The sequence below is a fragment of the Tupaia chinensis genome, unplaced genomic scaffold (genome assembly GCF_000334495.1).
Source record: "Tupaia chinensis unplaced genomic scaffold, TupChi_1.0 Scaffold000316_1, whole genome shotgun sequence".
NCBI lineage: Eukaryota > Metazoa > Chordata > Mammalia > Scandentia > Tupaiidae > Tupaia > Tupaia belangeri.
In genome coordinates, this window is record NW_006159809.1 from 5730223 (window position 1) to 5755967 (window position 25745).

General features: G+C 36.9%; 1 protein-coding gene across 2 annotated transcripts in view; it reads left to right on the top strand.

The window, feature by feature from the left end:
* Window positions 1-25745, top strand: part of EXOC6B (exocyst complex component 6B) — a 682873-nt gene that overhangs the window by 405594 nt on the left and 251534 nt on the right. For both annotated transcript variants that reach the window (XM_006151262.3, XM_006151263.3), the window contains exon 18: window positions 8865-9044. In XM_006151262.3, the coding sequence (XP_006151324.1) occupies window positions 8865-9044 (180 nt within the window). The remainder of the gene's footprint in view (window positions 1-8864; window positions 9045-25745) is intronic.

Consider the following 25745-nt stretch of genomic DNA (forward strand, 5'->3'; position numbering starts at 1 on the left):
GAGAGAGAGAGAGAGAGAGAGAGAGAGAGAGAGAAAGTGAGAAAGCAAGTCACCAGGTCTGGAACTCAAACCACATCCAGTGCCCTTAACCACACTACCTGCCCACCCCACTAAGTGTGGTATTCAATACCATGGCACCAACTTTATTCTGGAAGCTGAGCATAGATAAAAAAAAAAGTGTGAAGACTGAGCTACTAGCGACTTTAACAGTAACAAGTGAAGAAGTGAATTCCATAGAGAATGAGGTCTTAGCTTTGGGACCTCCAAGCAAGACTTCCCAGGCAAGGTAGGACTGAGTCTTGGGATCAGCAGGAGGTATCCAAGCAGATAAAAAAATGGGCAGGGAGTGAGGGACTTTTAAACTTTTTGTACAAATATGAGAGAATAAGATAAAGCCAGATGCATTTATAGTAGAATAAAGAAGAGCAGTGAGATACAGAAGTAGTTAAATGCCAATTTGTGAGGCACTTTGTTTTATAGTGGTAATTTCGGCTTTATCCAAAAGTCTTTGAAAAACTTCAGGCAAGGGAATGTCACATTTAAAAAAATAAACATTTTGCCATTAACTAAAAAAAAGGGAAGACAGAAGGAAGGGAAGGAAGAAGGAAGGAATCACAGTTACTTCAGAATTGCAATCAGAATGGGAGGAAATAATACCCATAATACTTTGTGTATCACTGTGCTAGAAAGTTTATGGATTTATAGAAAAATATATGACTAAAAGTGATGTAAAAGATGGAAAAACCCAACTAACTAGTAACTATGAAAGAAATTAAAACCTTTTCTAGGCAAAAAAACTTCTCAAATAAGACCCTCAAAGCACAGTCAATAATTCCCAAAATAGACAAGTGGGATTACATCAGACTAAGAAGTTTTTGCATGGCAAAAGACACAGTAATTAGTGTGAATTAACAGCACTCGGAATGGGAAAATATTTTTAAAAGATATGTGTCAGATAAGGGGCTGATAACCAGAATATACAAGGAACTCAAGCAGCTGTTCTGAAAAAAGATGATCAACCCTATTAAAAGATAGGAGTTGAAAAAAATCACTCTCTAAGGATGACATTCGAATAGCCAAAGGACTTATGAAAAAATGTTCAACCTCCCTCATTGTAAGGGAAATGCAGATCAAAACAACGAAGAGCTATCACCTAACCCCAGTCAGAATGACTAAGATTAAAAAAAAAATGGTAAGTGCTGGCGAGGATGTGGTGAAAGGGAAACTCTCTTACACTGCTGGTGGGAATGTAAATTGGTTCAGCCACTGTGGAGAACAATTTGGAGATTCCTCAAAAATCTACAAATAGAGCGACCATGTGATCCAGCAATCCCACTCCTTGGTATCTACCCAAAAGACAGAAGAATTGTTAATCAGAAAAGTGCTTGCACATCGATATTTATTGTGGCACTATTCACAATTGCTAAGACATGGAACCAACCCAAATGCCCACGAACAGATGAATGGATTGAAAAACTGTGGCACATATACTCTATTTTGACAGAAAGTGGAAGAATATGGAAGATTTACTGCTGAGTGAAGCAAGCCAGGCTATGAAGGAGAGACAGTGTATGTTCCCACTCAATATATACCGAGTGTCTGCACTCTATGACTGAAACTTATTGACTAAAGGATATAGAAACACAGTAAATGGATGTGAATACCAGATATAGGGTGTGTGAAAGAGTAGAGTCTGAGGAAAAACATTTAGAAGAAAAATAGAGAGGCAAAGCGTTAATGAGACAAAGAAATATGGTATTATCTGTTGAAGATAATTTTATAATTTTATCAACTGGACTAGGGAGAAATATTCACATGTTGAAATATTCACTTTGTAAGCTAAATAATATGATTGAATGTATAAAAGAGAATGAAATTAAAATATTAATCTAATAAAAATGAATAAAAAGAAAAAAAGAAATTAAAACCTTTTCAAAGACTAAAATCTGACTATGTCCTAATGATTTTACCAGTGAATTTATCTATGACTTTCAAGTAACAGATAATAGGTGTACAGATGATTTCAGATCATAGAGGAAGAAGAAGGACATTATAGCAATTCATTTTTTTTCAAAGTCACCGTACAATGATTCAAAATACAGAGAAATCACAAAAAATAATCTGGAGAATTAAAGATAAATATTGATGTAAAAAATCATAAATAAAACAAAGTCCAGAAGTGCATGCACAAAAAACGAATATTGAAATAAGGCTAAGAAAGCAAGGATGATTAGTTTAAAAAATTGTTTAAAATTATTCACCACTTTAACAGATTAAAGGAGAAAAAAATGAGTAGTTAATTTTTTTTAATTTTTATTATTTTTATGATTTTTGCCATAGGGCGGATGCACTAGCCAGTAAGAGAGATAGTGAGAGGGAAAGGATGGCCATGCTGCAATTCCTTCTCCTTCATTCTCCTCCTGGGATTTTTGTGCACATGTGCACACACACACAAACATACACACACACACACACGTACACACATACACACACACTTGTGCCTGGCATGATTTTTTTTTTTTGAGAGGTTTCTGTTATAGGGCACATGTGCTTACCCAGAAAGACCAAGAGAGACAGAGAGACAGGAAGCAAGCAATCACCCCCTGGAGGGATGGCCACACTGCAATCCCTATTCCTCCATTCTCCTCTCAGGATCTTGGGAATGCACGCACATGCACACAGTGTCAGTTTAAGCCACTGGGTCTGGGACTCGAACCGTGGTCGACTACGTGGGAGTCTAGCAACATAGCCATTACACTAAGTGTTGGCTCCACCTGGCATGATTTTCAAGCTGCCTGGTCAAAGACTTGAACTGCGGTTGGGCATGTGGGAGTCCAGCACCTGCTAGCCCTAAGATTTCTTTGAAAGATATTTTATATGTCAACATTCATTTCTGCTAAAATATCTTAGAAATCTTTTCTTTTATCTGTACTTGATAAATCCAGTAGGCAGAAAATCAGTTATTATAGTTGAATTGAATGGCACCATTGATCAACTGAATTTAATCAACATTTAGAGAATATTTCATCCAACCACAGCAGAATACACATTCTTCTTAAGCTCATACAGAGCATTTACCAATACAGGCATGTTCTGGGCAATAAAATTGCCTTTGATAAATTTCAAAAAAGTATAAATCATATAAAACTTGTTTTCAAACTATGCAGAATTAAACCAGAAATCAGTAACAGAAAGATAGCTAGAAAATATAAAAATATTTGGAGATTAAACAATATATTTTGAAATAAAAATGGATCAAAGGAAGTCTTGAGAAATAAAACAATATTTTGAACTCAATGAAAATCAAAATACAACTTATCAAAATTTGTGGGATACAATGAAAATATTGCTTAGAGGATAATTTTTAGCACTGATAGCATATATTAGAAAAGAGGTAAGATCTAAATTCATTGTTTAAACTTTAACTTTAGAAAACTAAAAAAAAGACCAAATTAAATCTAAAGTGAGATGAAAAGAGAAATGATAAAAAAAATAGAGCTGAAATCAATGAATATGAAAACAGAATCAGTAGGAACAATCATCAGAATAAAAATCTGGTCCTTAAAATAGATAAATAAAATTGATAAACCTTCAGAGGTAACCAAAGATAAAAGAGAGAAGACATGCACTGCTAAATGCTAGTATTATAATGAAAGAAAGACTTTCACTACTGATCTCAGTTATAGTCACTAAATGAATATTGTGAAAAAATTCCTTACTCAATTTGAATACCCACACGAAACAGACCAATTCCTTGAAAGAAACAATGTACCAAAATTCACATAACAAGAAATAACCTACCAACCACTTAAGGAAAAAGTGTGCCAATTCTCTGTAATCTTTTCCAGAAAAGAGGAAAGTAACAGAGAATATTTCCCAATTTATTGTATGAGGCCAGCATTACCCTAATAACAAAACCAGACATTACAAGAATGGAAAACTATAATTTATATTGCTATGAACAGAGATGCAAAAATTCTCATGAAATATTAGCACACTGGACTGAACTCATAGTACAGTGTGTTGTGCACAGGGAGCCAAATCCCACATGGCCAGCTTTGTTTGAATCCTGATGTCCATGGTTTGGAAAACTTACCAAGAATATGTGACCTGTGCCCAAAATCCTGATGGGATGGAGAAATGAAGGGAAAAGGTTTGCCGTGTGACTATATCTCATTGGAGAATGCTTTCTCTCTTTTTCTCTCTTGTGTGTTTAAGCACATGTTTGCTGTGGCAGTTAAAAGAATATATGTTAGCATATTGAATCCAACAATGTATAAAAACAATTATATACCACAATCAAGTGGGATTTATTCTAGGTCTGAAAGGCGGGTTCAACTTCTAAAATCAGTTAATGTTATCCATCACATCAACAGACTACAGAAGAAAAGCTACATGGTCATATCAATAAATACAAACAAACACCCACCCATGATAAAAACTGAGCACAGTAGAATAGTGGATAATTTTCTCAGCTTGATAAAAAAAATCTTAAAAATCAAAACAAAACAACTGCTGCTAACATCATATTTAATGGCGAGAAACTATGTTTTTATACCAAGATCAGGAACAAGGAAGGGATGTCCCCTTTCAACCACTCCTATTCAGCATGGACCAGATAAAGAAATAAAAATATATAGATTGGGAAGGAAGAAATATAACCGTCTTTGTTTGCAAATTATGTGATAATGTAATGGGGAATACATAGCATTATGTACTTTTCAATACCCATAGAACTGTAAAACACAAAGAATAAGCACAAAAGTAAACTATGGACCTTAATTAATATAAAATACTCATATTGATTTATTTGTTGTAAAAAACGTACCACATAATGCAAAATGTTTAGTAGGGGTTATAGCATGTGTGTGTGTGGGGGGGTAGATGAGGATTTAGTATCTGCAAATACTGTGTATTTACAGCTTAATTTTTCTTTAAACCTAACATGCTAGAAATATTTAAATGAAAAGATATTTTACCAAAATAGAATTCAAGGACATTTTTAAAAAGATTATTATATAGGGACCAGCAGTTAGCATAATGGCTATGTCACTGGACTCCCTTGTAGTCAACAGTGGTTCAAGTCCCGGACCTGGTGGCTTGAACTCACACCGGGCGCGTGTGCGTGCATGCCCAAGATCCCAAGGAGAATGGAGTAGAAGGGATTGCGGCGTGGCCATCCCCCCGGGGGGTGATTTCTCACTTTCTGTCTCTCTGTCTCTCTGTCTTTCTGGCGAGTGCATGCGCCCTGTAGCAAAAGCCTCTCAAAAAAATATATTATATAAGTCATATAAAGATACAAGCATAGACATGCTCATTAAAGCATTGTTTAGGAGGTGAAAGACCTGCTGAAAACTATAAAACATTGATGAAATTAATTAAAGAAGACACAAATAGTTGTTTTAGTTGTTTATTCATTGATTCAAAATTGCCAGAGGATGTATGCTCTCATCAGAAACAGAGAAAGAGAGAAAACATCCCCCAGTGATGTGTGGTCATACTCAGAAACGGAGAGTAGAGTAGTGGTTACTGGAGTCTTAAGGAGGGGATGAGAAGTTGTTGGTCAAAGAATACACAATTTTAGTTAGGTAAGAGGAATTAGTTCAACAGAAATATTGTACCTTTTGGGGACTATAGCAATGTATTTATATTCTTGAAAATTGCTAGGAAAGTAGAAAATTGCTAGGAAAGTAATGTCCTCACAACAACAACAAAAAATAATTATGTTAGGTAGTGCATATGTTGATTACCTTGATTTAACCATTTCCCTATGTAAAGACATCATGTTGAGCGGCCAGCCCTGTAGTGCAGGAATTAGTGCTGTACAGAAGGAGCCAGATCCCTGGTGGCAGCATACTGAGCATGCAGGTATGTGTACCCAGATCCTGCTGGGATGGAGAAATGAGGAAAAAGAATTGCAGCATCACCGCTCTGTTGAAGGGAGGTGCTTTCTCTCTCTTTCTCTCAGTCTGTCTTTCTTCCCTCACCTAGACATGTACATTCATTCTCTGGCATTAAAAAGCAAATTTAAAAAACCCAAAAAACAAAAAACTTGTTGACCACTACAAATATATACTGTTTTTCTTTCTCAAAACTTAAATTAGGGCTATCCCTGAAGCACAGCAGTCAAATGTTGCACATAGGAAGCTGACCCCCCCTTGCTGACAAGGGTTTGAGTCTTGGCCTTAGTGGCTGGAGAAACACAATGGACACATGTGCTCATGCCCAAGATATGGATTGGGTGGAAAATTGGAAGAGAAAGGTTGGGTTGCAGTATAACCAGGCCCTGTTGGAGAGTTTTCTCTTTCTCTCTCGCCTCTTATGTGCATGCAGCACCTTCTTTCATTAGAAAAAAATAGAAGCACTGTAAAGAAAAACATTGCTCAAATAATTAAACATAGAATTAACTATATTATAGTATAGAAATATACTGAGAAGAAATTAAAATAACAATTTTTATGTTTTTAAACCATAATTTTAATGTTTACTATTTTATTCATTAAAATGGTAAAAATGTAGAGGAAGGTACAGGTCAGAGGGAAATTTAGGAGTTAAATGTATATGACGTGGGACCAGCAGTTAGTGTAATGGCTATGTCACTGGACTCCCATGTAGTCGACCATAGTTCAAGTCCCGGACCTGGTGGCTTAAAACTCATGCCGGGCGCGTGTGTGTGTGCCCAAGATCCCTAGAGGAAAACGGAGGAAAAGGGATTGCGGTGTGGCCATCCCCCCGGGGGGTGATTTCTTGCTTTCTGTCTCTGTCTGTCTGTCTGGTGAGCGCACGCTCCCTATAGCAAAAACCTCTCCAAAAATAATAAATAAATAAATAAATAAATTTATATGACTCAATTCAAGACTAAAGGAAAGAGTAGAATTCAGTGTGTTGCTTAGATATCTGCTTTGGTCTGAAGTGAACAAGTAAAGAGTGGGGAATACGGTGACTAATTCTTGCCCCAGATTTCTACGTTTCTATGGTCACAGACGTCCAGGAAGCAATCTTATATGCAGTTGTTGAGTTACCGTGGATTTGGAGTGGATTTATGTCAAAGACAAGGGTACTGAAAGCTATAGAAACTAATTAAATCTCCCAGAGAAAATAAGAAGACTTGAGACCAGAGAAGTGAAAGAAAAGCCAGGAAAAAAACATGTCATCGGTAGATAGCATTTTAAGTAAAGAATGCTTAATAGAGATCAAGTAAGATCACAGTGAAAAAAGAACATTGGATATGATATCCAAGAGTTAGTTCATGGGTTGCCCTCAACTAGTCCTTTTTAAAAAAAAATTAATTTTAATTTTTTTTTTAATTTTTGGAGAGGGTTTTGCTATAGGGCATGTGCACTCTCCAGAAAAAGAGAGAGAGAGATAGGAAGTGAGAAATCACCCCTGGGGGAATGGCCATGCTGCAATCTCTTCTCCTCTATTCTCCTCTCAGGATCTTGGGCATGCATGCACACATGCCCAGCATGAGTTTAAGCCACCGGGTACGGGACTCCAACCATAGTCAACTACATGGGAGTCCAGTGACATAGCCATTATGCCATCTGCTAGTCCTTGCTCTGAATCAGTCCTTATTTACCATTGGAATCCTGATTGCTGAGGTGTAACACATATTCACATTTGTCCTACAATATTTTTCCTGGAACATTACGGTCATCTCACTTCTTAGAGCCTTTAATATGCTAATGTACATCATAAATTTCTTATATAGCATATCTCAAACTTAGGTGATTTAGAAACTCTGCCATTATTTTAGCATCTTTTAGGATTAGTATTATTTAGAATTCATTTTAGAAAGCATTATACCGAATATTCAAAAATTTTAATGATAAAGAAAAGAGAGACTATGGTAGTAATTACTGGACAATATTCAGGTGAAACTTCAGGATATTTATAAGTACTGCAAAGAAATGAGAGGATATAAAGAAGTTGGTAGTATAGGAAAGAAGCATCATGGAGTCCCAGAAGAGATGCAAGGGAATAGAATCCTAAGAACAAATTTAGTTTTTAACAGATATAATAAAGTAAAAAAAAGATGCAGATAACTAAGGGCAGAGAAGGCAACTTCTCCATATAGTGAAGCAAAACAGCTTTTTTGTTTTTTAATATTGTTTGTTTTTTGAGAGGTTTTTGCTATAGGGTGCTTGGGCTCGCCAAACAGACAGAGACAGAGAGATAGAAAGAGAGAAATCACCCCCAGGAGGGATGGCCATGCCGCAATCCCCTCTCCTCCATTCTCCTCTCGGGATCTTGAGCACTCATGCACACACGCCTGGTGTGAGTTTAAGCCTCAATGGGTCCGGTACTCAAACCGCAGTTGAATACATGGGAGTCCAGTGACATAGCCATTATACCAACTGCTGGTCCCAACACTTTTTTTTTTTTTTTTAATGGCAGAAAAAAAAAATTGAAAAGACCACATTGTACTTTCTTTTTTTTTTTTTTTTTTAAGAGATATTTTTGCTATAGGAGGTGTGCGCTTGCTGGAGAGACAGAGAGAAGCAAAGAGAAAGTGAGAAAATATCCCCTCAAGGGAGATAGCCATGCCACAATCTCTTCTCCTCCATTCTCCTTTTAGGATCTTGGGCATGCATGTATATATACCCAGCCTGAGTTTTAATCCACCAGATCTGGGACTAGAACCATAGCTCATTACATGAGAGAACAACAACGTAACCATTACACCATCTGTAGGTCCTCACATTGTGCTTTTTAAACAAGAAAAATTAATTGAGACTGTGATACTTATAACTCAATATTCCCAGTGATTTTACCTAATGGAGATAAGCATGAGATGGTTCCAAATTCATAAATTTCTGCCTGTTTATCCTGGAAATCTGATCACATTTCATATTATTTCACAGGATGCTAGGCATGCAGCTGAAGAAGAGATTTATACCAACTTAAACCAGAAGATTGACCAGTTTCTACAGCTTGCAGACTATGACTGGATGACAGGAGATTTGGGCAACAAAGCTAGTGATTACCTAGTGGACCTCATTGCCTTTCTGCGTAGCACCTTTGCTGTATTTACACACCTTCCTGTAAGTTGTTCTTTGTCTATTATATAGAAAATGTTCTCTTAAAATCTATTTGTAGTTTGCTAATGATGTTTAGTTTCTGTTTTAAGTAGCCAGGAAGCTTTTAAGCATATAAAAGCTCACATTATATTTATTAATACTTAATGATATTTAAAAGCTTTTTCCATAAATTTTAGTAGATTTTTAAATTTTGCTTGTTCTGAAATAGTCTCCATTTTATGTCTACATATATTCCTACTGTCTTCAAGGTAATTAGTACAAAGACACAATGAAAGTCTTATCAGAAATAAAAAAGAAACAGAAGTCTGAATTTCAGATACATATGTTTTAGTTCTAGAATATCCTATAATACTTTTGTAGACCAAATTCTATATCTTTTTAATCTAATTTATTTACCTTTTCTCTCTCTTTTTTTTTTAAACGGTGTTAGGCATAGTTATTTATTGAAGTCTCATATATAGTTTAGCAACATGTTGGTGGGTTATTGTTGATTCTTTTCTTGGTTTTCAGTCATGTAGTTATGTCTCCTTCTAGTATTTTTTGGTTGATGTTAGACATTTGTTTAAAATATATCAAGATTTTAGGTGATACTATCTTCCACCAGAAAAGGTTCAACCTGAGTCAGCTCTGTGGCATAGCATTATCTGTGCCCTTCATGAGAAGTGGGATCCCTGGCCTCACTCACCTGAAACACATTGGGCATTTGTGCAAGAGGCTGAGATCTGATGGGCTGGAGGACTAAAGGAAGGGGATTGCATGCTTGCATCCTCATACAGCATGCTTCTCTCCTTTCTCTCTCATTCATGCATGTGTACACACTCTATCATGAATTTAATAAAAAGAGGAAGAAAAGAAAGGAAGGATGGAAGAGAGGGAGGGAGAGAAGGAGACAAGGAATGAAAGGAGGAAGGAAACAAGAAAGAACAGATGCCCTCTAAGTTTTAGAATTTGTCAAATGTTTTGGGAGGAAGTATTAGTAGTACCTAGATCAGCAATTATTAACAGGTAAAAAGGTGATTGGAGATGGTCAGTGAGAATTCACACTCTCTCAAGAACTTTGGGCTCCTCTTATGGTCTGAATGATTGTACCCTCAAATTTCATATGTTGACTCTATTTACTACTGGGATGACATTAGAGGCTAAGGACTTGTAAATTTATAGATCATGAGGAGGAAGTCCTCATGAATGGGATTAGCATTCTCATAAAAGAGTCTCCAGAGAGTAACTTTGTCTTCCCACCATGGAAGGACGAAGCAAAAGACTACTTTTATGAATCAAGAAGTGGGTCACCACTTGAATCTGCTGGCACCCTTGAGACCTGTAAAACATATTTCTTTTGTTTGTAAGCTACCTGGTCTAAAGTGTTTTGTTATTGTAGTTCAAATAGACTAGGTCAGCTCCCACCTGAGATCTTATGCATCCTTCCACTAAATGAGTCTTTCTCTGAAACATTGTGAAACTGTGGGAAATCTTGCTTTTCAAAGGTTTTGGCTTAAATCATTATTTTCCTCTGCTGTGTAACTTTAGAATTCAGCAAAGGTCTTAGGGGGAAAATTGGCTCTTCAGTCTTTAATTTTGGCATTCTAGTCCTTTGGAAGCAGCAAAAATTTTGTGGTTTCTTTCAGTGCTACTAACTACTGTCTGCCTGAACCTAACTTATATTATCAATCTATTTCCATGCCTTGGTTTGTTTGGCAAATGCCCCAGGAGATAGCTTCAGATCCTCAGTGCTCATTGAGAAGGTTATGCCTTCTGTAATTTTTTTCCTTTCATCCTCATTGTTTCTTAGTGCTCTGGTGTATTTAAATATATATTTTTGCTACATTTTTTACTTCTTCTCCTAGTTACTCTTAGTGGGAGCATTCACTTCCAGAAAATTATGTCATTTTATTTAGCCTCATCCTGAGACCAAAACTAGATGATGGGACCAGCAGTTAGCGCAATGGCTATGTCGCTGGACTCCCATGTAGTCGACCGTGGTTCATGTCCTGGACCCAGTGGCTTAAAACTCACACTGGGCGCGTGTGCGTGTGTGCCCAATATCCCAAGAGGAGAATGGAGGAGAAGGGATTGCGGCATGGTCATCCCCCCTGGGGGGTGATTTCTCACTTTCTGTCTCTCTCTCTCTCTCTGGCGAGCACACACTCCCTAGAGCAAAAATCTCTAAAAAACAAAAACAAAAACAAACAAACAAACAAAACTCGATGCAACTAGCACCGAAAATAGAAAAGTAGAAATTCATCTTACAATTGCAGATTAAAAAAATAAAATATAAAACTTTTATTTAGAAAGTCAATTTTAAGCATTTTAAGAAAACAGTTTAGCATCATTATTTAGGATTTATTTCAGAAATGCAAGGATGGTTCAATACTTTTTTTAAAAAAATCTATTTCAGGGATAGATTGTAGGATTATATTAAGTTAAAAGCTTCTATGCAGCAAAAGAAACAATAATTAGAGTGAATTAACAATCATCAGAAGGGGAGAATATATTTGTATACTTTACCTCAGCTAAGGGACTGATAGCAGAATTTACAGGGAACTCAAGCAGGTTACCTGAAAAATGACCAAACCAATTAAAAGATGGGCAAATGAGTTAAACAGGTAACTCTCTAAGGGTGACATATGAACAGCCAAAAAAAATATGAAAAATGTTCAAAATCCCTTATGATATGACAAATCAATATCACAATGAATTATCACCAAACCCCAGTCAGAATGGCTAAGAATGGTAAGTTCTGGTGAAGCTGTGGAGAAAAGGGAACTCTCCTACACTGTTGAGGGGAATGTAAATTAGTACAGCCACTGTGGAGAACAATATGGAGGCTTCGTAAAGACCTATAAATAGAACTACCATATGATCTAGCAATTCCATTCCAGGGTGTCTATCCAAAGGATGGGAATGCACTCAGTCAGAAAAACACACCTATGTTTATTGTGGCATTATTCACAATTGCTAAAACATGGAACCAACCCAAATGTCTACAAAGAGATGAATGGATTTAAAAAGTGTGGATGTATACACTATGGAATACTACTCAGCCAGAAAAACAATGAGATCCAACCATTTGATAGAAAGTAGACAAATATGGAAGATTTACTCTTAAGTTAAGCAAGCCAGACTGTGAAAGATATGTCCCCACTTAATATATACCAAATTCTGTACTTTATGGCAGAAACTGAAATATTGGACAATATTGGACAATAATGGTATTGAAAGCAACTGTGGATAACAGAGATAGTGTGGGGAGAGGGTGGGAAGTGGCAGAGGATGAGAAAGAAAGAAAACAATTACGAAACACAAAATGGAAAATCATCTGTTTAAAATAATAGATATGGTAATATCTTTGATTTTTGCCAATATTCAGTATATTGTGGATGGGAAAATTCATTTTATATGTTGTAATGATATACAGTGAATGAATCTAAAATAAAAGAAAGAAAAGATCTATTAGTATAAATTACTAAGTGAAGGATATAAAGTATCTTGATATATTCTAGAAATGCATTGTATAATATCCAGCTTGCATCTTGATTTACAAACAAAAATTACTTAAATATAAGCAGTATAATATTTCAATAGCATGATAAGGAATATCTATTTGTGCTTTGGCAATATCCATAGATATAACAGTAGGACATTCATTTGATGAATGTTGTCACCAGTGCTTTAAGTTCTATCAAATAAATAAGGTTTAAAAGAAGAATAAATTTAAAATATAATAAATCATGCATATCTTAGTTTGTGTTGCTATTTTTAAAAATATGTACTGTAAGGACCACGTAATGATGCAGTAGTGGAAAAACTGGACCAACATGATGGGTTCCAGGTTCATATCCTGAAGCTTTCCTGTACACATTGGGCATTCTGAAGCTGGGGATCTTGCACTATAGGGACCCCGCTGGGGTTTTTTTCCCTTTCTCTCTTGCATTCTCTCTCTCCCTCTCTGAAGAGACAAATTAATAAATTTTTTTAATTTAAAAAAATCCTGAGATTGGGTAATTTTTAAATAACAGAAATTTATTTCTCATGTTTCTGAAGGCTAGGAAGTCTATTATCAAGGTGTTGGTACATTTGGTATCTGATGAAGGCCTATTCCTCATAAATGGCTCCTTCTTTTTTCTCACATGATGAAAAGGGCAAAAAGGGGCAATATTATTCCTTCAAGTCCTTTTTATAGGGGTACTAGTTTTACTCATGAGAGCAGAACAGTCATGACCTAATCACTTCCCCAAAAATGTCTTACTTCTTAATAATGTTGCATTGGAGATTATGTTTCATCATGTATTTTGGAGGAACACAAATAGCATATGCACATTCTCATAGATTATTATTAGACAATAATATGAAAAATAAGATTAAAAAAAGAATTTAGATTAGATGGTTGTATTAGTCTGTTTTGTGCTGCTTTAACAGAATATCTGTGATGAGGTAATTTATTATGAACAGAGATTTATTTACTACAGTTTTGGAGGCTGGAAAGTCCAAGATAAAGGAACCCACATCTATCAAGGGTCTTTGTGTTGTGTTATTGCATGGCAGAAATGAAAGGAAAAAAGGGATTTGGGAGGGAAGGGGAAGGAAGGGGCTAAATTCATCCTTTATCAATACGCTTTTCCTGAAATAAAGAACTCATTCCTGACAGAATGCTGTTAAATACATTCAGTTTTTAAAGGTCCTCCCTCTCAACACTGTTGCATTGGGGACTAAGTTTCCAACATATGAATTTTAGGGCATACAGTCAAACCATAGCAGCGATCCACTTAGAAAATAAATCTACTCTTACATAAGCTACACCTGCATAGAAAATATATTGTCAAAAATGCTCTACTCACCATTGGACCATAGATATAATTTCTCTATGCATCTACTTTTTAAGTAATATGTAGAACTAATGTGGGTAATATGTCACAGAGACTTTGTTATGTACAAATATGTAGTGTTTCAGGATAGGAATATTTTATTTTATAGGGAGTTTTTCAAGATTAATCTAATTGCAGTAAATACAAAGTGAAGTTAGTGGGGGAGTTATCTTAAAATAATTCCAAAATTCATTTGGAAGCAAAAGTTGATGATACTTGTTTAGAATTATGAAAGAGAAAAATTAATGAGTATGGGCCTTTTCTGTCAAATATAGGGATAGTGTAAAACAAAAAAATTAATATCCTCAAACTGAAATAGAAAAAAGGAATAAAATAGAATTAAATCTATTAATATGTTAAAAATCTATATAAAAATTTAATATATGAGGGCCACCTTATTGCCTGGTTTTTACATGAGCTAAATTCCACATGCCTGACTGCATGGTTAAAGTCCCAGACCCAGCAACTGGCAAAACAAGCCAGGTGCATGTGCATGTCTGCCACAAATCCCGAAAACAGGGAGAAATGGAGATAGAGTTAAAGCATGGCTGTTCCCTTGGGGAAATACTTTCTCCTTTCCCTCTACTCTCCCCTCCCCCACACACACACCCTGTCTCTCTTCAGTGAGTACACCTTCTCTGGCCAAAAAGAAAAAAAAGAAATTAAAGTTTTTCTGTCCTGAAGCTTTTGCTGCTTTTATAATTCTGGTGGTAGGACGAGGTGATACTTAGAATCTTTATTTTCCATCTCAAAAATTATTCCATCTTGATAATTAGTACATATTTTTAAAAAACATTTACTGAAGAAAATATTTTTTTTCATGTTTTATCTTCCGGAAGTAACTTGCCAATAGTATTTTGTCCAATATGTCTCCCCTAATGTTGTATAATTATTTGAATGAGTAAAATCTTATAGTATCATCAGAAGAAAGTACAGTAGATGAAAGTCAAAGCCATTTTGGATGGGTATCCCCTATTCGTCTTCCTTATGTTTTTGTTTTTCTGTGCCTAAAAAAAAAATGACACCCTAATAAGTGTTTATATATGCTGCATACTACAGGGGCTCCTATGTATAGTAGCTGTCATACATCAGCACCATACTTTGTATTCCTTACTTTAACCCCTAGGTCATTTAGAAACAACAGTGTAAATGAAACGGATGTTAACCTCGCTCAAAGTTAATGCTTTTTCTACCTGTAGAGTTAAGACCTTTTTTTTTTTTTTTCAGCAGAGTTACATGGTAAGTAAATTGAGTTTTTCCCCCCCTTTTGTTTATTCTGTGCTGCCATTGCTGCCTAAATGCTATATAACCTGTCAGTGTGGATTGAGTTGATCCCCTACCATTTAGATTCCAGAATTACTTTATCATGTACCATTCATAATCAAAGTAGGAGATAACTAACCTTTAGATCCTCAATGTTGCTTCCATAAGACCCATGTTTTGTTTAAAAGCGAGACCTCTTTCTGAAGACACACTGAAAAATTAGTTGGAATCACCAACCATTATATTTCCCAGAATCAAGCAGGTAAAACTTCTAACTCCCACCTTCTGCCTTTCCATGGACAGCAAAATAGATGGCTCAGCAGTATGGTATTCATGCTCCCCAGAATGCTAAGTAATCTTCATGGATCTCATATTAGTGACAAACCAGAGCTGTGTCTAAGATTTGTTCTTGCATTGTTACAGAAAGAATTAGAGCAGAAGGAGTGTTTTCTGAGAAAGAATCCAAATTATTTGTCTTTTACTTAATTTGAATATTTTCTTTTCATTTTTGAAATTCCTGGCAGGAGTGGCTCTCTGTCAGAGAAGGATTGAATGATAGGAAACACACATGTAGAGAGAAAAAAGCACAGGCTGTCCTGTTCTCTTACATTTTGAAATCTCTATTTTTCTCTTAGTTCTCAGGAATATTTTGTAACCACATCACAAAAGCAACATAACCAAAATGGGGTAGGTTAGTGTCTTGCATGCTCATGTGTATGAGTGTGTATGTATGTTTATTTGGGTGTCCTAGGTTACACTCACTGACAGACAGTGAATAGTCAGAGGCAACAAATTATCAAATTTTGCAACTATTTTTTTCCCTTAAGTTTTGGTGACCACCAATATAGTCTACCTATTTTCATGATGTACCCAGAAAGGGCTGTTGTAGTAAGTTTTTTAGAATACGGTTAAGAGTTTTTAAAAGTTGTTTTGTTTTTTGAGTTAACAGATGAGATAAGCACACAATTATTTTTTTTCAGGCTTCAGTTGTAAATTTACAATTGCGTGCAGTTACTCATTTTGCACGCTCAGCATTAGAGCATATTTTTGAGAATTTTTCCTTGTTATTCCGATAATTATCTTTCAGAAATGCTTCAGAGAAAGGAAATGCTGTCTCAAGTAACAGACTCAGAGGAGGGAATCCTGAATTTGTTTTTTCTGTCTGCTGTTAATGTTAATTTGTATGACCTAGGGCAAGAGCTTTCACAATTCACCTTGGTTGTCAGGTTAAATGTGGAAATGCTTAGATTCTTGGTCTAAGAATACAGTGATACCTTTCCCTGACCTTACTTCCTGGTCAGTTGATGGGCATCTTTAAGATAAAATTATTTTCAACATTTGAGTTCCCCAAATTCTTCTCATCCAAAATCCTTTCAAAACTGACATTTCTTTTAGCACTCTGTTTAATTCAGTGAACTACTGCCATCTCAGGACTAACCAAATTAATCTGCTACTGAGAAACTGTTAGTACCTTCTATTAAGTTTTTTAAAAAAAAGTTTTTTGTGGCAATCAAGACTTTTTATCATGGGACCTCAAACTGCCGTTTTTGTCTAACGCTCTCTTCTCAGTTTATCAAAGGGATAATTCTCCCAAATTTAGTAATGCTCTTTGTCAAGCACACCCAACTGTTTTCTACTCTGGTTTTTTAAGAAATTCCCATATTTTATACTTTTACTGGTTTTGCGCTTTAACTGACTATATTGAAGTCTTCCTCATCCATCTCCAGTTCTCCTAACCAGGTATGACCTCTTCCTTCTTTGTGGCATTAGCTTAATTCTACTCTGGGTAGACTGTGTCATTCATCTGTGTATTTAGTTCAGGAAAAGGGAGGTTGGTAATCAAAAAGCATCTATTGTTCCATATGCTTTACATGTATATCCCACCCCAATTAATGAAGACTTGAAAAACCCTGGTTAGTTAAACATCATTACTGGGGGCCAGCAGGCAATGTGGTGGTTGAGTGTGCTGGACTCCCACATGGCCGATTATAGTTCGAGTCCCAGACCTGGCAGCTTGTTTTCTCAATTTCCCTCTCTTGTTCTGTCCCTATCTGGTTAAGTTTAAATAAACAAACAAATAAATGTTAAAAAAATAATTAAAAAAAGTAAAATAAATATTGTTAACATTTTTCTGAAGAGAACATGAACTCAGGATGGATATGAACTTTTAAAGAGAGACAGCAAATAGGTGGCAGGATTAAGATTTAAACAATGTGTTTGTCTTTAAAACTTTTCAATACAGCATCCTACCTTCCAAACTGGTTGCTTGTTTCTAACTTAATCTGAATTTCATTATTTGACATCATCTGTAGTAATTCTGTCTTCTACTAGTAATAACAATCCTGCAAATCAGTCCAATCCCTGTGGCTTCCTTGCAACAAAATAATCCCAGTTTACTTCCTGGGAGTCCAGTGATGTAACCATTACGTCATCTGCTGGTCCCTGTAGAGTCTTTGTATTTATTTATTTTTAAGTAGGTATATAACAAAGCAGGGAGTTATTGACGGAGAAAGAAGGAAAAACAGAGCACTGAAGAAGAAGGGAGGGGTTCTGGAAAATGAATTGCCAAGGATGTTTTTTTTCTTTTCTTTTCTTTTTCTTTTTCTTTTTTTTTTTTTTTTTTTTAATTTTGATCAGAGAGAAAGAGAGAGAGAGACAGAGAGACAGAGAGAAAGCAGGTCCAGGACTCAAACCATGGTTGGCCATTTGGGAGTGTCCAGTGCCTTAACCACCATGCCACCTACTAGTCCCAGGATAGGGTTTTTATCTGGGTCAGAGGGACCTTATTCAGGCTTGTTTTCAGGTGCAGCTCCAGCATGAATGCATTCCCCTCCTGGTGGGAAGGGGCACATTCTGATGGATGGGTCCAGTTTAAGAACAAGATTTACATGTGTAAGGACAAAGGAATATGGCAGTTTGAGAGAAGAGAGGAATTGTAGGAAGTCACACAGCAGTGGCTCTCCTTTGTGTGGGGTGGTGCTTTATCTACCTGTAAATAGGGTCCAACTCCTGTCTCAATCCCCTATCTGAAGAAGCACCCCTAACTGCCATTAGAGAAATGGGCCAAAGACTGTTCTGGCTGCTTCATACTGAGGTAGGACAATGATAATGGGAGGATGGCAGTTGGGGGCTTTCAGGTCTATCTAGTCCCTCCCCCATAGACGTCATGAGGGGTGTTCATCAGAAACTTTATCCAGACTACCATGTATAGTATGATGGGTTCTAAGTAAAAAGAGCAGTTCATTAAGATTTAAACAATGTGTTTGTCTTTAAAACTTTTCAATACAGCATCCTACCTTCCAAACTGGTTGCTTGTTTCTAACTTAATCTGAATTTCATTATTTGACATCATCTGTAGTAATTCTGTCTTCTACTAGTAATAACAATCCTGCAAATCAGTCCAATCCCTGTGGCTTCCTTGCAACAAAATAATCCCAGTTTACTTCCTGGGAGTCCAGTGATGTAACCATTACGTCATCTGCTGGTCCCTGTAGAGTCTTTGTATTTATTTATTTTTAAGTAGGTATATAACAAAGCAGGGAGTTATTGACGGAGAAAGAAGGAAAAACAGAGCACTGAAGAAGAAGGGAGGGGTTCTGGAAAATGAATTGCCAAGGATGTTTTTTTTCTTTTCTTTTCTTTTTCTTTTTCTTTTTTTTTTTTTTTTTTAATTTTGATCAGAGAGAAAGAGAGAGAGAGACAGAGAGACAGAGAGAAAGCAGGTCCAGGACTCAAACCATGGTTGGCCATTTGGGAGTGTCCAGTGCCTTAACCACCATGCCACCTACTAGTCCCAGGATAGGGTTTTTATCTGGGTCAGAGGGACCTTATTCAGGCTTGTTTTCAGGTGCAGCTCCAGCATGAATGCATTCCCCTCCTGGTGGGAAGGGGCACATTCTGATGGATGGGTCCAGTTTAAGAACAAGATTTACATGTGTAAGGACAAAGGAATATGGCAGTTTGAGAGAAGAGAGGAATTGTAGGAAGTCACACAGCAGTGGCTCTCCTTTGTGTGGGGTGGTGCTTTATCTACCTGTAAATAGGGTCCAACTCCTGTCTCAATCCCCTATCTGAAGAAGCACCCCTAACTGCCATTAGAGAAATGGGCCAAAGACTGTTCTGGCTGCTTCATACTGAGGTAGGACAATGATAATGGGAGGATGGCAGTTGGGGGCTTTCAGGTCTATCTAGTCCCTCCCCCATAGACGTCATGAGGGGTGTTCATCAGAAACTTTATCCAGACTACCATGTATAGTATGATGGGTTCTAAGTAAAAAGAGCAGTTCATTACAATAATGATGTGATAGACAAAGAAATTTAGTTATTTCAGTTGCATATATAGTGGAAGAGTTTAGGAGTTACAATATTAATAAAACCAAGGTTTTGTTGATAAATGTTCTGAAGCTAAATGTTCTATTGCACTGATAGGATGCTGTCAGTCATAATTCTGGATGTTAGTCTTGTAGTTTTTCTTCTCTTTGGTAAGGTTTATTTCCTAGGTGATTCTTGACTTTCGTTTGTTTGTTTTTTTGGGTATTGTAAATGGGGTTGCTTTCTTCATTTCTGCCACAATCTTTTTTTTGTTGGTGTATAAAATAATTAATTTTTTTGCTATCAATTTTGTATACTGTGACTTTACTGAAGTCATTGGTCATTTCTAGGACAATTTTTATGAATTCTTTTGAATTTTTTATGTATATAATGATGTTGTCTGTGATAAAGATTAGTTTCACTTCTTTGTTTACTATTCGAATGCCTTTTATTCTACTCTCTTGTCTGATTGCAATGGCTAGGACTTCCAGTACTATATTGAAGAGGAGTGGAAAAGGTGGATATCCTTGTCTTGTCACAGTTTTTAGTGGGAGATTTTTCAGCTCTTTCCCATTCAGTATGATGTTAGCTATGGGTCTGTCATAGATGACTTTTATTGTGCCAAGAAATGTACCTTCTATACCTACTTTGTTGAAAGTCTTAACCGTGAAGGGATGTTGTATTTTATCAAATGCTTTTTCTATATTAATTGATGTGATCATGTGATTTTTATGCTTCTTTCTATTAATGCATTATATTATCTGTATTGTTTTGTATTTTAAGCATCCTTGCATCCTTGGGATAAAGCTTTCTTAGGCATGGTATATAATCTTTTTAATGTGCTGTTGATCTGATTTGCTAGTTGAGGACTTTTTTGTTTTTGTTTTTGGAGAGGTTTTTGCTACAGGGCGCGTGTGCATGCCAGAAAGACAGACAGAGACAGAGAGACAGGAAGCGAGAAATCAACCCCCAGGGAGGATGGCCACGCCACAATCCCTTCTCCTCCATTCTTTTCTCAGGATCTTGGGCACGCATGCACATGCATCCAGCGTGAGTTTGAGCCACTGGGTCCGGGACTCGAACCATAGTCAACTACATAAGAGTCCAGCAACATGGCTATTACGCTGCCTGCTGGTCCCCATGTTGAGGACTTTTGCATCTGTGTTCATTGGGGATATTGGTTTGTAGTTCTATTTTACTGTTAAACCCTTGTCTGCTTTTGTGATCAAGGTAATGAAGGTATCATAGAATGAGTTTTGGAGGATTCCTTCCTTTTGGATCTTTAGAAGTAGTTTGAAGAGAACTGGGCCTTTTTTTTTTTTCTTTTTTCCCTTTAACTTGTAGAATTCAGAAATTAAACCATCAAGACCTGAACTTTTTCTTGTTGGGAGACTTTATTGCTGATTCAATCTCATTGCTTATTATTGGTCTATTCAGGCTTTCTACTTCTTCATGACTCAATAAAGGTATATTGTAGATGTCCAGAAATTTGACCATCTCATGTAGTTCTTCTAGTTCGTTAGTGTATAGTTACTTGTAGTAGTCTCTCTTTTGTATTCCTGTAATATTTGTCATATTGCCTGTTTCATTACCTAATTTGTTTATCAGGTTGCTTGCTCCAATTTTCTATTCAATGGTTTCTCAATTTTGTTTTTCTTTTAAAAAAAAATCAGCTTTTTCTTTCATTGATATATATTTTTTTTGTATTGCTCTTTTATTCTCAAACTCATTTATTTCAGGTCTAATCTTTTTTTTTTTTGGAGAGATTTTCGCTATAGGGCACGTGCGCTTGCCAGACAGACAGAGAGAGACGTAGACACAGAAAGTGAGAAATCACCCCCCAGGGGAGATGGTCACGCTGCAATCTCCTCTCCTCCATTTTCCTCTCGGGATCTTGGGCATGCACGCACATGCTCCCAGCATGAGTTTTAAGCCACCGGATCCGGGACGCGAACCGCGGTCGACTACGTGGGACTCCAGCAACATAGCCATTACGCTAACTGCTGGTTCCCAGGTCTAATCTTTAGTATTTTTTTTCTCCTCTTATTTTTGTTGTGGTTATTGCTTTTCCAGTTCCTTGTGCTGCATCATTAGGTTATTTCTTTGCCATTTTTCTACTCTTTCCTTGTGTGCACTTATTGCTATAAACTTCCATCTTAGGGCTGCTTTCACTATGTCCCAAAGATTATGGAGAGTCATATGTTCATTTATTATTGGTTTCAATAAGTCTTTTGATTTCAGTCTTAATTTCTTAAGTAGTTTAGAAGTCATTTAAGAGTTTCCATTTATCTGTGTATTTTTGATTTATCTATTGATTTCAAATTTTCTTTCATTGTGGTTAGAAAAGATATAAATTCTATACTTTTAAATTTAAAGGTGCATTCTGTGTCCTATTATGTTGTCAGTATTTGAAAACATTCCACGTGGGGCTGAGAAAAATTTGTATTTTGTAGTTGTTTAGTGAAATGTTCTATAACATCTATCAGGTCCATTTGGCTTATGGTATCATTTAGTTCCTTTATCTCTTTGTTTATTTTTTTTATCTATATGACCTCTCTGATTGTAACAGTGTGGTTTTGAAGTCCCCAGAAATTAGTGTGTTGCAGGTTATCTCTCTCTTTAGATATAGCAGTCTTCCTTTTTTGCATTTGGGTGCTTTATTGTTGTTCTGTAAATATTCATGATTGTCAGATCTTCTTGGTGAATTAATCCTTTTAATACGCTATGGTGTTCTTTTTTGTCTCTGTATAGTTTTTATCTTGAAGTCTGTATTTTTGGCATCAGTATTGCAACTATAGCCCTTTTTTGGTTACTGATTGCATGAAATAACTAATCTATGTATGTATCAGTGAGTCACATTTCTTGTAGGTAGCATATAGAAAGCTCCTGTATTTTTATTCATTTACCCAATCTGTTCTTTTAATTGGGGAATTTAATCCATTAACATTCAACGATATTATTGATATGCATGAATTATTACTACCATTTTGTTAGTTGTTTAGTGTTCTCTTATTTCTATTTTTCTCCCTTTCATTTTCCTGATGTAGTAGTCCCTTAAGTATTTCTTTGAGAGCTGGTCTGGTGTTGGTAAATTCTTTCAGTTTTTGTTTATCTATGTGTGGTTTTATTTCTCCTTCCCATTTGAAGGATAACCTTGCCTGGTGTAGTATTATACTGACTTTTTTTTTTTTTCCTTTCAGAATTTTAAATATGTCTTGCCATTCTTTCCTTGCCTAAATTGTTTCTGCTGAGAGGTGATGTTAGTCTGATCAGGTAACCTTTGTAAGTAACTTTAACCTTTTTTTTTTTTTTTTTTTTTTTTTGAGAATATTGTCATTGTCTTTCACTTTTGCCAATTTGGCCATAATATGCCTTGGAGAGGATCCTCTTATGTTGAATCTATTTGATGTTCTTTGTATTTCCTGGATCTGGGTGTCTATATGTCTCTCTAGATCGGAAAACTTTTCAGATAGTATTTAGAGAAGATATGTTCTATGCCTTTACTTGTTTCTTTGCCTTCTGGAATATCCCCTATATGGATATTTGGCTGCTTAATGATGTCTAGAATTTCCTACATGTTGTTCTCACTTTTTTTTTCTTCAGGTTTTGCCGTAGGGTATGTGCACTTGAGAGATAGAGAGAGAGAGAAAGAGGGAAAATGAGAAGTCATCCTCCAGGGTGAATGGCTATACTGCAATTCCTTCTCCTCCATTTTCTCCTGGAATTTTGGGTGTGCACACACACTTAGCATATTTCAAGCTGTTGAGTTCCTGACTTGAACTTCAGCTGGCCATGCAGGAATCTGGTGCCTTAACCACTACTCCACCTGCTGACCCCTCTTGTCCTCATTTTTTCTGTTCTTTTTAGCAGCTTGTACTAAATCAGAGGCTTTATTTTCAAAGTCAGAGATTCTTTCTTATGCACAGTCTAATTTGCTGTTAATATTTTTGAGAGAAATTTTGATTTCCTGTATTTTATTGTTCATCTCTAAAGGTTCTGTTTGATTCTTTTTAGGGTGTCTATCTCTTGATGGAATTCCTCCTTCATGTATTGGACTTATTTTCTCTTTTCATGGAATTGCCCATTTTCTCTTGCATCTCATTGAGTTCTGATGAATATTCAGAATGCCTTTTCTGACATTTCTGTGATTTCTTGTGTGGTATCCATTGTTGGTGGAAATTTATTGTGTTCCTTTGGTGGAGATATATTTCCTTGCCTTTTTTAATGTGTTTTTTTTTTGTCTCTGATTTTTAGGCATCTGGTGGAAATGCCAAAAACTCACTTCTTTCTAATTTTGGGGTAGATTCTGTAATGTATATGGAGGAAAAACATCACTAGATCATAAGTGTGTCCCTGGCAAAGTGTTTCAGGAGTGGATGGAAGCCAGACATGTCTTACTGATTAGAGGAGGGCATGCCTACCCTTTGTGACAGTCCTGGTGTCTTAGTGGGTCTTCAGACCCACGTGGAGCCTGGCAAGGTTGTTTAGGAGAGTGCAAAAGCAAGCCTATCTAGGAGAACCAAGATATAAGTTCTGGGTTGTCTATGTGTAACACCTGAGAGCAGTGCCTTTCTTCAGGCCTGAATGTGGTTCTGGGAAGTGATTACAGAGAGGGGAGATAGGGCAGCCCTCAAGCTTTGAGTGTGGCCCTGGCAAAGTGTTTCAGGAGAGTCCAGGAGCCAGCAAGTTCTTTCATATCCAGTCCAGGCTTCCATAACCTGCCTGTGATTACTGACAGCAGGCGATCTTTTGGACCTGAATGCAGCCTAGTAAAGTGTTGCAGACAGGACCAGGAGCTTGCTATGTCTTTCAGATCCAAGCCTGGCTTACGTACCCTGCCCTTAATTTCTGGCAGCCGCAACCTTCCAGTCCTAAGAGCAGCCCTGGAAAGTTCTCAATGAGAATCCAGAGGCAAGTCTCTGAGTTATTAGAAACAGGCCTACATAGCCTGCATGGGACACCCAGAGACAGAGTAGCCCTACATGCCTAGATATGGCTCCAGGAAGGTCATTGACAAGGGGTGAGAGACAAACCAGGGACTGCAACTTATAACACTTGGAGGTTGTGAGAAGCTGCTTGGTGTTGAACAGATTCCCACTAGAAGTTAGTTGGTTAGATCGTGTACACCAGGATCAGGAGGTCTGTCATGCCCTATCTCCTCCACTCTGACTTGGAAGGGGATCTCTGGTACCTTCTGATCCAAGTGTCCCACTCCTTTCCTTTGCCCACACTTACAGTGGGAGAGGTCCAGAAAAGCTGCACTTTGGATGGCGTCATTTGGGGCAAGTAGCCACTACCTTGGACTTGAGTCTGGTGGGAAGAAGAGTGTGGTTCTGCCTCGCCTGTCAGACAGGGGGAGTGACCAAATTACTCTTACATCTCTTTTGGTTTGGGAATGCTCTCTTTTTTTAAAAAAAAAAAATAATTTATTTTATCTTATTTACAATAATTATTATTATTTTAAGTTTGCTATAGGACATGTGTGTTCACCAGAGAGAAAGAGTGAGAAAGCAAGCCCCCAGGTCCAGGACTCAAACCATGATCAGCCAGCCTGCTCTCTTTTATGTCCTGTGCTTCCTCCCATCTGTGAAGTCTTGATCACAAATAGAGCTTCACCTGCTGGTCAGCTCTAGGTGAGAGTGGGTCTCTTGCCAGCTTGGATACGGTGCAGGGTGGGAAGTCTGATGTTTTTTCTGAAGGTATTGCTCTACACTTCCCTCCAATATGTGTTAGCTCTTTCCAGTTTGATTCTTTTTCTGTTGATAGGGAGTGCTGAGATCCATGGTGGGAGTCTGGAATTTAGAGTTTAACAGAGTTTCTCTTGTTTTATGCTCCAGAGAAGTAGGGGAGAAGACTCTCCAGATCCTCCTCAGCTGCTTCAGGGTATTAACTCCTCTTTACATTTCCAGTAGCAATTATGTGAACCAGAAGTTCCTGCCAATTTTTCCTTGTACTTCATCAGTCCTGCCTAACTCCTCTCTCTTTAGGGGGCTGTGTGCAGGCAGCAGCCATGGCCCAGGTACTTGCAGACTACAGCGGTAGTAGGGACTAGCTGTCCCCTCAAGCAGCAGCCATGTTTCCTCTCTGGATCTTTTAAATTTCCACTCCTATCCATATTAAGTATATTTCCCCAGATTTCCTTATGTAAAGCTGTCAGTTCAGCCGAATATATGTGTTTCATTGTTTCCAAATACGTTTATTCCTAACTGTAGAGTCTTGTTCATGATTTTCCTTCTTTTCAAGTGACTTCCCATCTCACTTTAAATCT